General features: G+C 39.1%; 2 protein-coding genes across 4 annotated transcripts in view; both read left to right on the top strand.

Annotated features, from left to right (window-relative positions):
* SNX31 (sorting nexin 31) overlaps nt 1-1,738 on the top strand; it is a 14,738-nt gene extending 13,000 nt beyond the window's left edge. The window contains exons 12-14 of one of the 2 annotated variants that reach the window (XM_053466892.1): nt 298-375; nt 917-967; nt 1,372-1,738. In XM_053466892.1, coding sequence (XP_053322867.1) covers nt 298-375; nt 917-967; nt 1,372-1,458 — 216 coding nt within the window. In that variant the 3' untranslated portion in view covers nt 1,459-1,738. Of the gene's footprint in view, nt 1-297; nt 376-913; nt 968-1,371 lie in introns of both variants that reach the window. The other variant, XM_053466891.1, reaches the window with a different exon arrangement.
* A 1,891-nt stretch (nt 1,739-3,629) lies between these two features.
* Nucleotides 3,630-10,759, top strand: ANKRD46 (ankyrin repeat domain 46). Of its 2 annotated transcripts, none has more exons than XM_053466965.1 (4): nt 3,630-3,741; nt 5,267-5,599; nt 6,690-6,923; nt 10,037-10,759. In XM_053466965.1, exons 2-4 carry the CDS (start codon nt 5,289-5,291, stop codon nt 10,251-10,253), a joined length of 762 nt encoding a protein of 253 aa, XP_053322940.1. In that variant the 5' UTR covers nt 3,630-3,741; nt 5,267-5,288; the 3' UTR covers nt 10,254-10,759. The 2 variants fall into 2 exon arrangements, with proteins under 2 accessions (XP_053322940.1, XP_053322941.1); XM_053466966.1 differs by having other exon boundaries at nt 3,636-3,745.
* The last annotated feature ends 2,719 nt before the right edge of the window (nt 10,760-13,478 follow it).

The raw sequence follows: 13,478 nt of genomic DNA, 5'->3' as shown, positions 1-13,478 counted from the left end.
ACTTTGAACTGTACAAAAATTGTGCTTAGCAATATTACACTGATTTTTTTTTTCCTAAGAATTTAGCCCTTGTGACAAATTCCCTCATTCTTCAATTCAGTCTGGTTTCTGATGGGGTGCAATGGAAGCCTCCACAATGAGTAGGGACGTGCACAAGAGATCTACATACATATTTTTTATTTGTACCTGTTAACAACAGCTTGCAAAAAAATATTTTATTGAGCCATGAAAAATCTAAATATCTGCCGGTTCATTTTTGTGCCAAATGTTTTCCATCTCTTCTGTTTTTCGACGCAGGCATTCCTGCTCAGTTCTTGTTTAAAGAAGATGGTGTGTGAGCAGCCGGTGACATCTATCAAAGAAGCCTTGGAGATTGTAAGTAATGTGCTGTCTTATAACAAAAGAAACCAGATTTTAAAAAAAAAAACAAATAAAAATGTAGAGTAAAGTGGACAACAAGTGACTGGAGTTCCTGGCCAAACACAGCAACAGCTGTCATTTTTCTCTCTCGATTTTAACAGATTTTTTCACACTCGCTCTATCACTCTTGTTCTGTCTCTCTCGTGCTCTCTAAAGGTTTCTCTACCTTCTCTGTTGACCACTTCCGCTTCCACATCTTCTTATTCTCCATCTTCTACCTTCTGTCTTTCATCTTCTCTCCTTTATCTTCTATCTTCATTCATATCTCCGCGGACGGAGAGGATGTCAAGGAAAGCCCCGCCATTTTAACCGAAGTTTACCCTAGGGCAAAATTGCGATACTTTCGCTTTCTCATTTATCCGCACCAAATGGGCAGGGGGAGGTTTGTTGCTTGCACATGTCTAGTGTTTGCAAAAAAAAAACTGTATTAGCTGAGCTTATTTGTGATCCATATACATCTGTTCCAAGAGCTCAACGTGGAATTCTCTTTTAGCAGGCTGAAAAAACTAGAACGATCTCAAATAAATCAAGTAAAAAATCAGAAAAGGTAAGAAAAAAAACATAATTCAAAATGATATACGGTAAGTTCAAATGAGAGGATTTCCCATTTAAGTAAAACTATAATAATTCATGCGGTATGTGGTTCTATAAATGGATCGTTTATAGCACCGCAGCGAAGGGGCAGATCACCCAAGGTGGCAATCTGTCCCACGGTTTTGTACTGCCGCCCTAGGCCTAGGCTGACTGGGAATACGTTACTGGTTGGGGCCATGACTTTTGCCTCTCATATCACCCCTAAAAATGTGATCTATTGGCTGCGTTCTTAGACTTTCTTCCTCCCAAAAGTTGGGTCATTTGTCACCCCTCAGGTGACCTTTCCCCTCAAACCTCTGACCATCGCATTCCTTCCAGCTTCTTACTAATCTCCGTATGTCATGACTTTTCCTACAGGTCAGAGCACATATGAAAAAGGGACACTTTCTCTCAACAAAAGAAGAAAATGTGATATTTGATGGTTTCACTGACCTTAATTTGTAGTATTTCACCTTAAGTATTGTATGTTATGTCCGGAATGTACATTGCTATAGTATTATATGTAAAATTTGGATTCTTATATATTGTTTTTCATCCCTTTCTCACCTAAGCACATTTATATGATATAAACATGTAATATATAGTTAAAGCACAGATAATAAATATTTTCTGTAAAAACAAAAATGATAGGCCCTCAAACCAGGCCGCATATTTCAGTAAAACAATGTGTCTATTTCTGCAGTGTAGATCATAACACTTTTGTATAAACTGTTTTGTAATAAAATGTGTATTCTATTTGTCAGGGTGTTGTAATATATTACACATTTGATAAACATGACAAAAGTTACAATATGCCAGCACTTCATTAAGATCCACTGATCTTAATGTAGGGGCCCACTGAGTTTTTAGCAATTTTAAAAACCTGTGTGCTATTGTCTACACACACACACCATTGTTCTATTGATGTGGACCACGCATAGAGTGCGCCATAGCCTGAACTAAATTAGCCAATGAAAAGTGGGACACTGCAGAAGCATAGCAGGATACCAGCTCTGAAGGGACTTATCCTACAAAAAAGGGACACTTGAGAGGTATGTAAAGGAGACAAGAGCCTTGGGCCTCAACAGGGGTGTAACTAGAAACCACCAGGCCCTGATGCAAAAAATTGCCCCAGGCCCCCCAACATTAACAGCTGGTCTGTGTCATTATTGTCCCTACTGGTCTGTGCCTTCTTTGCCCCTTGCCCCCTTCCAACATACAACATATTTAAACACACTTACACAAATTACACAAACTTACTCATACTTTCTAACACACACTCTATCTCACCCCACTTACACAATTACACATCCATGCTCATACACACGCACAAGTACACATCCATGATCACACACGCACAAGTACACATGCATGCTCAAACACACACACAAGTGCACATGCATGCTCACACACACAATACAATGTCAAAACAAAAATAGAGTATTGAGTATGCGGTGATAACTTTTTTTATTGGACTAACATAATATTTAAAAGATAAGTTTTCGATCCTCTCCCTCAGGTCTGAAGCAATACTGATCAACATGACAGAGGTTACTACTGAAAACAAGTGATGGTATTAGAGAATGGGGGGGGGTCAGTGGGGTGTCATAAATGATGGGCCTGGAGGTGAAAAACGCAGAGTGGTTGAGAGCTAACCAAAGGACAGAACAAATAAACATAAGATAACCAATTAAAACATTAACACATCAGAGACAAAACATTAGACATTATAACAAAGCATTAGACATTAAGATGAAGTTCATATGAAGTTCTGGTAGTGTGTCAGGAAACCAGAATCCACATTAAGACCCTCTTTTATGGTGTTGAAATACATTATCATTTTCATCTCAAATGTTTTCCTTTCCTGAGTCTCGGAAATTTCCTTTGAGTACTTTAGTGATTATTTTGGGTGAAATGATGTTCTACCAGGATGCAATATTTGTCTTCCTCATGGTTTTTGATAGAGCTTCTGTGGAGGTTCATTCTGAGATGCAGCTTAAAGCCCGTTTCCCCAATGTAGCACCCTTTGTCATAGATATATAGATAATCATACCCCATCTCCCGCTTACCTCTCCTGCTCCTGCAGCTTCCCCCCTGGCTGCTCTTGGGAATATGCCCAATAATCATGTGTTTGGTAAACAAAAGAGAATCTTTTACTATTAAGTCCTTTATGAATTATTCAAATAAATTATCTTATTTCATGCGGATGTGGCGTCTAAGACATACGGGAGACTATGAGATACTTGAACATAGAGGTCTTATGTAGGCGAAGAACATTGCTCACTCGGTTGCCCTGCACTTTAGTACATGTCCTAAAGGTGGATTATACAATTTTAGTTTTTTTAGGTATTGATTATACATTATCCTGGAGAAAAGGTGATACAATCCACAGGCTCTTGCAAAAAGAAGCCCATTGGATACAGAAACAGAGAACTTTACACCTTTTGGTCATTTTGTGCTGTTATTCTGGCTGCAGTACCTGATACCGTCCAGTAGATGTCAGGCATTGCATTCCTCCTGTGAATACCTGTAGTCTCCGTCTGCATGTTCTGGGTGCAGTACCAGGTACCGGACAGTAGATGTCAGCCTTTGTATTCCTCCTACTGGCGCAGTACTCCCCGGTCACAGGGCGGTGTCGCTGTTCGAGCTGCACACTCTCTGGTATCACTGTCCATTATTATTATTATTATATCGGTGCTCGACCCTTCTGCGGTATTTCCGGCGCTTTCGGGGTCCCTGCTTGCGGAGGTAGGTGAGTGCCTGCTGTGTAATATATAAGGCTTTTAATGTCTTGGGTAGAGGGAGCGGACCTGGGGATCAGCCGCCGCTACCTGATCCTCAGCGATGGGCCTCAGGGCAGTGACTGGAGTCGGGCCCTGCAGCCCGCAGAACTGGGGTGTCTAAGAACAGATGGGGTGCGGGGGCCATGTATAAGCAGTCCACAGCACGCCCGCTGCTATGGACTGCAAACACCATCACGCTCAGCCAGACAATAGTATGCTGTGCATGATGGGGATTGTAGTGCACAACAGCTGGAGTGCCAGTTCCTGTTTGGGCGGTGACAACCGGCAGAGAATATGTTAGTAATCCGGGGCTATGCGTTACTAAATTCTCGCAGGGAGATCTGGTGGGGATTAGGATGATCGAGATGTGAATAAAGATGTGATAATCAGATAAAAATAGAAACAAAGAAATCGATGCAAATAAATGTGATATAGATGGAAATATTCGCTGCTGGTTTAGTTACAGCCGCAGGATCTGACTGATAGGAGTTGTTTCTAATCACACATCTTGGAGCACATTGCCCCTAGGAGCTTGCACTCTATGGAGCAGGTCCATATGGGTTTGAGCAGATGATTAACACAGTTTGGCATCAGAGAATACATTGGATGTCTGCAATGAGCCCATCGCAGCGGCAGATGTCTGCTTCCCGAGGGCACATGAACATAACCGCTGTCTGCTTTCTGTTAGCATCCATTGGTGTTTGTATTAAACGATAGAATGGATCTGAACGTTGAAGGCTTTAAGAATGTGGATGGCAGTGCCACTCGCCCGCGTCCGATGTCTAAAAGTGCTGCCTTGCCCCAAAAACCCAGTTACACCACAGGGCTTTAACTGCTTCCCGGGTCAGGTAGTACAAAAAATATAAATTATATTTTAAATTATCACAATAAACACACAAGCATAATGTCTAAAATATATATGACAGTATGCACTATTGCTTTTCCGGTTCACACACGGCTCATGAATACACCTCCTGTTCTCAGGATTCTTATGATTTTCTTTATCGTTCTCCATTAGAAGAGTGGAAGCTAATAGATGTTACTAAAAAAGTCCAATTCTTTATCTCCATCAGAAATACAATTATTGCAAAACAGAAAACACAATGTACTTTTTGTATGTAATAATATTCTAAGCCACAGAGGTAACAGTTCCTTCCTATTTAATCATTTAAGATCTTCACATTTAAAGAACCGGCAGGTATTCGGCTCCATTAGTGGGGACTAATTAATAATCATAATGTAGCGTTTGATGGTAGATAAGAACCATTCAGCCCGTCTAGTCTGACCGTTATTTCTTCTCTAAAAACCCCAGATCTTCACTCCTTAGTCTTGTGTTATGTCCAGGACCGCCATATGCCTATGCCATGCATTATTTAATTGTTTTCACTAAAACTGCCTATATTTAACATAATCCTTCAGAATGCGGAGAACATAAGTGTGGGATGTTCGGAGTTATTAAATGTCTCCTTATGGAATATTTTTACTTGCAGTCTTGTCTTTAAAGACCCAACAATGTCCTACATTTTTGTCAACGACTCCTCTCTGACCAATGTGCCGCTGCTTCAAGCATGTATCGATGGTGACTTCAACTACTCCAAACGCCTGCTGGAGAGCGGTTTTGACCCAAATATCCGCGACATCCGGGGACGCACCGGTCTTCACCTGGCTGCCGCCAGAGGGAACGTAGACATCTGCCAGCTCTTGCACAAGTTTGGTGCCGACCTGCTGGCTACGGACTACCAGGGGAACACAGCCTTGCATATGTGTGGCCACGTGGACACTATACAGTTCCTTGTATCTAATGGACTTAAGATTGACATTTGGTGAGTATGAAGTCCGCGCTGAAGCAGAGATACGTGGGATGATTTTAGCCAAAAAAATACTTTAAACCATATGGGGTGCCCAAGGCGATCCACTGGTGATCAGTTTGGTGATATTTGGTAATCAAACACACTATAACCTATATCCGTTTCCAATTAATTAACATTAAGGCATGTCCATAGTTACTACTAGTGCAGAACATTTAGTGGTTCGTTAGCATGGTGTAAAGGACTGCTCTCAGTGCACTTGCTGTACTAATCCATGAAGCAAGTGGAAGCGAATCCTACACTTCGCAGCTCTGTACACTAAGTAAACCTTGGTAATGGTGTTAACAGATTAAAATAAGATCCAAGCCACAGAGCAGTAAGACGAGGTCTTGATTTTGATTCGAATGAGTGTTAAGAAATTGCAAGGAACTTTAAATGAAAGTGTTGCTTTGCTAGATATCCACAGACCTTGGAACCAGCGTACTAGTGTGTGATGTACCCTTAATAGATTAGCTATTATACATAGAAATCATTGACAGCCCGTTATAGTTTTATGTTTGTTTTTTCTATGTCTCAAACTATTACTTCATAAACCTCTTTGGCCGCTTCCTGAATTCTTTTTCATCTTTTATCTTCTATCTTTGTCTGCACCTCCGCGAACATAACCCGGCGGGAACTTCCGCCAAAATTGTTTCACTTGCAGTGACATCCTCTCCCCGCTCCAACAATAGGGGATAGAATGTCACAGAAAACGCTGTCCTTTGGCTCTAACTCAGAGCAATATGGCGGCGCGACGGGTGACGCCCTTTCCTTGATGCTCCAATCGGGGGAGAGGAGGTCACCGTATATACTTTCTAGATATCAGTATGGGTTAAAAGTTAGGTTTTTTTTGTAAATGTTTCAGATGTACAGTAGTGCGGTAAGAGTACTTGGGTGTAATAAAGGAACGTCTTAGAATCAAATTAGTAGACCAGAAACCACCTACAGCAGAGACAGCAGTTCGTCAGTTTATCGCTTCATTCATCCTGTGCAGTCAGGCATAACGTTAGCCATCATTTCTGCTCTATGTCTGTTTAACCTGAACGCCTGTTTACGTAACCTGCAGCAATCACCAAGGCGCCACTCCACTTGTCCTGGCAAAGCGCAGGGGAGTGAACAAAGAAGTCATCCGAATGCTGGAATCTCTGGAGGAGCAAGAAGTGAAAGGCTTCAACAGAGGCACTCACTCTAAGCTAGAAGCCATGCAGACAGCCGAGAGCGAAAGGTATGTCCAATGCTCTGAGCTTCTAATGGAAAAGGGACACAACACTCTGTCCGAAGGATCCCCCGAGGAAGACTGGTACGTTGGGAGCAATTTATCTTCATTACTGATTGATTGTGATACCTCATTTATATTGCTTAATAATCTGTTGATATCTCTAATGTTTGGTCACGTGGATTCTCCATGGAAGCAAAACAATCGGTAGAAGAGCTGGGTTCTAGATCCACCCCTGGGCCGTGGTGCTTAGCAATAGGCATGTCTTGACTTGACATAATGTTGCTGATTGGAACATGTTCTTTTTTTCCCTTTGCAGAAAACAACTTAATTGACTGTTAATACCCACAGGGCCTGTGTAAATATGCATTATTTCTATACCAGCAGCATAGAGAAGAAAAGCTTAATACATTTGCATAACGTTTCTTTAAATTACATTTTATTTATAAAGCTCCTGTAGGTTCTATAGAGCTATTGCTAAAGGGGAAAAAACAAAATTACCAATAACATTAAAACTGATAAATATTTTTTTTAAATGTTTGTCTATTTTGAAGAATAAACTGGGTACAGAAAAAAGAAAAATGTGGGGAAACCAATATATGCGCTAGTAAAAACATATTGTGCATATTGTGCATTGACGCCATGGCCGCTTCCTTGTATTGAGTACGATAGCGTGGATCCTGTGCATGCATAGCTGTAAATATTGGGATTGTTAGTTCATCACTGATTCTATTCATTGTTGATTTTATATATATATATATATATATATATATATATATATATATATATATATATATATATATATGCGCTACTTGTACTTATTGCCCTGCAACTTGGAAAAACAATATAAAAACATTGAGTATTTCTAAACTAAAGACAAAAGGCTATTTTCAAATGAAAGGCAGAAAAAGTTAGAATTTTCAGCAGATTTTTTTTTATAGTAAATAAGATGGCATGAGCAAAATAATGGCATCTAAAAAAAGCTCTTGTGGTATATTTATTTGTGTGGGTACAATGAGGAAAAAAAATCTTGTTCAGAAGCATCTTCCAAGTTCAATAAATTATTTTTTTAGCACATTTGGATTGGGTTTAAAAAAGTGGGAGAGGTATAACACTTTGGGCACTTTTTTTATACTTTTTATTTAAAAAAAAAATATTACTGATATTTTACTTTTTAAATCTTAGGCACTGTACCCCTGTCATGATGACATCACTAGGCTCTGTATAATTCTACATTTTTAATATGTATTACTATTTTTATTTATTTTTCAGCGGCAGTTTCTGTCTTGTAGAAACATTAATGTAACTGGCGATACTTCCGTGCACAGTAATTATCCTAATGTGACTGGGGGTTTCTAGGAAAAATACTAGAAAGCGTTCTGAGATTTGAAGCAGAACTAATGAGCAGAGCCGTGTATAAATAGTTATGAGTTATTAACAAGAGACAGCTTGCTGGGATATGTGCGTTGTGGATATGGTTTTCTTCTTTTTATTGTATTAGTGCACCCCCAGCACATACTAAATATAGGCATAAATATTGGGGATTCCGTCACATTCCAGACACTTACCAACCAACGAGCTGGAAGTGAAATCACCCATCAAACAACGTCCCTATCAGCGGCTACAATGTGTCTGTCAGACAGTCGGCACCCCGTAGTAAAATACATGTATAAATACCCGCTTGACAATTTTAACAGATAAAATATGGGCACCAATTTCAAGTACGTCTCCTTGCCCCTTAAATGCAAAATAAATGCAGCTACTTAGAAACGTAATGGAAAATTAACGTTACTTGGTATTCACCGTGAAAAGTGACCTTTGCTTTTCTTGGTTACATATTAGCTTGTTGGTGAAGATACGCTGATCCACTTTCTTAGGCACAGCCGTTTTGGTCCATTTACTTTGAATTAGAACGATATATGTATGTATGTATATATATATATATATATATATCTTTATTTTCCTCTTTATAACTGAACGTTGTCTGGGATCTTTATTATGTTCATTTTCTCTTTTATCAGTAGGGCAGGTTCCGTGATTGTTTTGCAGCGTCCGGCCTCGTTACTCGTCGGTTTGAATTGTTTGCTTAGGACATACTGTACCGAGCTATGAAATCATTTAAGTGTTCTCCAGGCTATCAGCAGTGTTTGGTTAATTTGTTGATGGCCCGATCTCGCAGTACGGGGGCCTGCATCACCATATTAATTATAAACCAATGTCTGTTTACAGCAGGATAAAGAATGGTTTTATTCTGTGCAGCAACAACATCCACTTAAGGGACCTGAAATGACATTTCTGTATACACAGACTGGAGGCTTGCGGGTTGGCAGACACAAAATGATTCATGAAATGTCAGAATGTTATCTCTGTGGCCTGTCCTCATACACAAAAAATGTTTTACTTGTTCTTACTTAAAAGAAGAACTCCCACTGTTTTTTTTCTTTCTAGTAATACATTGAAAATACATTTTCAAAAATATTATTTTATTAGTAGTTTTCAGGCTACTAATGGCATATTAGCTATTTGTATGTGTTTAAGCCCTATTATCTTGGCCTTGTCTACCAGACAAACAGCCCAAATCCTTATTGTATTCTCTGTAGGAAACCATAGAATACCTCGGTCTTAATCACACAGCTGAACACTGTGACTACTGAAAATCAATGGAGGACGAGACTCCGTTAGTGTTACCATAAAGAATCAGCTCAATGTGGTGTTTGGGGAGGGAGAGACGCCCAAAATATCACATGACTGACAATGGTGGCCTCAAGGTCTGCAGATAAAGAAGGGTTATTCCAAAAAAATCAGATGAGGCTAGGGCTGCAACAACTAATCGATAATAATTGAAAGGGAAAATTGTTGCCAATGAATTTCATTATCCATTAGTTTAATAAATTTTATCGAATATAAGATGAGGGTTTTTTCAGAGCAAATACCCCTCATTTTATAACCCCATCTCAAATAGAGATCCAGATCCCCTGCAGTGCTGCAGGAGACCTGCAGGTGTAAAACATTTTTCTTATAGGGTAGTCTTATATTCAGGCTTTTTCTTTTTTTCCCTAAATTAATATATTATTTTGGGGGGTCGGCTTATAATCGAGCAAATATGGTATATTGTTTGTTTCATTTGGATGTCATCTTAACTTGTGCCCTTAGATAAGATTTGTCGATGTACACTAACATATTCTCTTCTTTTACAGTGCAATGGAAAGTCACTCCCTCCTAAATCCAAACTTGCAGCAGGGGGAAGGAGTCCTCTCCAGTTTCCGCACCACCTGGCAGGAGTTTGTGGAAGATCTGGGGTTCTGGAGAGTGCTTCTTCTCCTCATCGTCATCGCCTTGCTTTCCCTGGGTATAGCATACTACGTCAGCGGGGTGCTTCCATTTGTGGAGAATCAGCCTGAATTAGTGCATTAGGACATGGGGCGATCCCATTGGGGGGTAATCTGTTCCTCAATTCCCAATCCAATGGCATCTGTATATGCTGAATTCATGCATAGAACCATTTTTCATCATCCGTTATTTGGAACTAATAATACAATCCCTGTACTTTCGCAGAAGCTCTTGGAAAGGAGCTTTCTGTTGATTTGTTTTTGAAGACCGCTGATGGAATGGACTCATCAGAAGAGTTAAAAACAAAGCAGTAAGGCTGCTCGCCCTGCGTTTAGATTTTTAGCGAATATACCTTCCGCCTGGCCACGGGTTCATGAGACTCTTGTTGAGGGACTGAAAGGATACGTTTGCTTGTTTTTTTTCTTCATGATCAAAAGGTGTGAGAAGCATCAATCTGGCCTGTTTCAGTTAACATTTCACATGGGTCAGGTTCACAGTGTGGCTACAAAAGATGTTATGCGCTGCCCAAAAATGACGGATTGTTCACCATGACGTACGTACGCTTTATGATGCACCGAGAACCAGTTCAATGACCAAGTTGTGAGGCTGGAATATCCCCCAATCCCTTCATACACAGGAGGTCTGAGGTTTATGAAGACCAGGCCTAGACCTCCAGCATTCCCTCTTATCAGGGGGAATGTGAAGGCAGCCTGTTATGGGGCTCTAGGAAATACTGTTTCAAAGATGAAACTATTACATGGCTTATCGTAACTATTACATGGTTTATCATAGCCCGATAGGTTACAGGAAAGCCAGTAGCCCTGACTTCATAAACCTTGTCTACCGGCTGCGCTTCTACCGTTACTCTGTTTCTACAACATGTCCAAACACATAGATGTCATTCCAAATATCTAGCCCATTACTTAAATGACAACATGGCCAAGAGATGCACAGTATTATCATTGTGGAGGATGTCTCCGTGGCTTCATGGTATGACTGATTCAGATATCTTACATTGGATCGTTCATATGCTATGCCATTCAGACGATGCTCCAGCAAACACATCTTTTCCCCCAGTCTGACCTTTTTAAATTCATCACTTGTGTGAATAACTAAGCTAACATTAACAAATCTACTTAATATTCTAAAATAATAAAATTGAGACTTGCAAAGAACATTCCCCGAACATGCCAAAGTGAAATCACGTATTCATCTTAAAACAGCTGCTTTATGTGGCTTCCTTGACCCCCCGAAGAAGCAGCATTCTGGCAATAAAGACCCTGTCTTCCTAAAGCAGATGCCACGTTCTTTTTGACCACAAACTGCCCAAAGTTGGTAAATGCAGTTAAAAAAATAATTTCTTGAATAACCTTGTTAGAATATTTGCACAATATGTGCGTTATTCTAAATCACACTATGAAATATTGGATGCAATACTTGCTCAGTAAGATTAATTAGGCCTAAATTACCGGCATAATGGCCCGTATGTATCCCAGGTATGGGGGGCTTTTGGTGTAAATCAAAGATAGTCATATCAGTATTTCATTTCATCATAGAGATCAGTATATCCTCTTTACAGCTAATATTGGGCTTTAGTGAAGTATGCCAAAAAAGGTTCTTCTTGTATATAGGGCCGCTGGTAGCCATACACAACCTAAATATTGGGACTTCAGTTAGTTATTTTCTTTCCTTATATATATTTGTGTTAATTATTGAGTACGTATGGCTGTATGAAGCTTTAGAAGTCAAAATGACCCATTAAAAAAAAACGCAGTACATTTCACTGATTGTCCATAATTAACTGACCTAAGCATGTTCATATGTATGTACAGTTTTGCAGTGTTTGTATAATTTAGTGTGTTAGAGATTGATTACTTTTGTTATGTTGTGACTCTCTAATATGTTCTTCTAAATATGTAACTATTATATGTGACTATTTTACAGTAAAATGATCTGTAAAGGACAGCTATGCGGTCACTCTCTTTTCAATTGTATTAATTTTTGTAATGAAATGTTAGCTTAATACTGAAATATACTGGCTGTTAAAAATGCTTTACTTAGTATTTTTTTTTGGGGGGGGGTTCCTCTGTGAAGGCAGAATGGCAGCATTAGAAGTGTTAATAAACCATTAGCCACATAGTAAAGGATCATGGAAACTATATATAATTCCTGCAATATTTAAAGTTCATTTACATCACGTTTACTACCTAAATCAGCAATTTTTTATTATTTTTTACATTTTTTGTTTTCTATATTTTCAAAACATTAATGTCTTCATACATCTATTTATAATCTTCAGGCAACATTTGAACATTTATTTGCAAATTGGGGAAATCTCTGTATATACATCTCCTAGTTGATAAATGGAATTGAGCAATATCTTCTTTTCATACCTTTCTTTTCAGGCATATAAATGTCATTAAATGTTGCATGTACCATTTTTTTGTTTCTTTTGATTTTCATTGCCTAAATGACCATATGAATAAAAAAAATATGCATTGCCCCTTAACAAAGATTTTATACTGTTAAATAATAATAATAATCAATCCAGGCACTTTTCTCTGTTAAGAAACACAGAAGGTCCTGGTCTGCATGCAGGCCTCAGGTCCTGGAGTTAGACGCCCACCTGGGGAACTAGGAGTTAAACCTTTATAAAATTATTGATGACTTTAAAACGCAGTAAGCCCTTCTACCCCACAAGTAGCCAACATCGGAACGTAGACATTCGGGCTTTCCTTTAATGTATGTGTGAAAACCCTTATAAAAAGCTTGTGTGACTCACCACCGTCCCCTTAATGTATAAAATAAATGTATCCTTGCTTTGACCTTGACTGGGGTATATGAGATAGTGGACTCCAAATACCCAATTTCTTCAACCAGCCTATTCAAGTTGTGGTCTCTCAAAAGGAACAAGGGCACATATTGCTTTATGCGGTGGTAGATCGACTGTAATAACAAAATTTAGTAATGCAAATATGCATAATATCTATATTTTGGAAGCCCTTTATGAGACCTTTTTTTTTTATTTAGTTTTCATTTTTGGGGGCAGTAGGAACATAATTTGCTCATTGCTCCATCTGAATCATCAGGCAATACCAGGTCCAACTGTAGTACCCTTTATTTCCACTAGGTGGGGTAATTGTCACAGTTGACTGACATTCCTTGGTATCGCTATTAAATGAGAATTGATTAAATATTTACGTTACATGTGAAAATAATAATTTCACCTAACGTGTGATATGAAAGAGACACTGTTAAACTCGGACTGTGTATGTAAATAAAGAAGTTATAAGCAAGTTTTAGCAGGTT

Source organism: Spea bombifrons, chromosome 5, assembly GCF_027358695.1.
Source record: "Spea bombifrons isolate aSpeBom1 chromosome 5, aSpeBom1.2.pri, whole genome shotgun sequence".
Taxonomy (NCBI): Eukaryota; Metazoa; Chordata; class Amphibia; order Anura; family Pelobatidae; genus Spea; species Spea bombifrons.
This window is presented reverse-complemented; position numbering and strand designations above follow the sequence as displayed.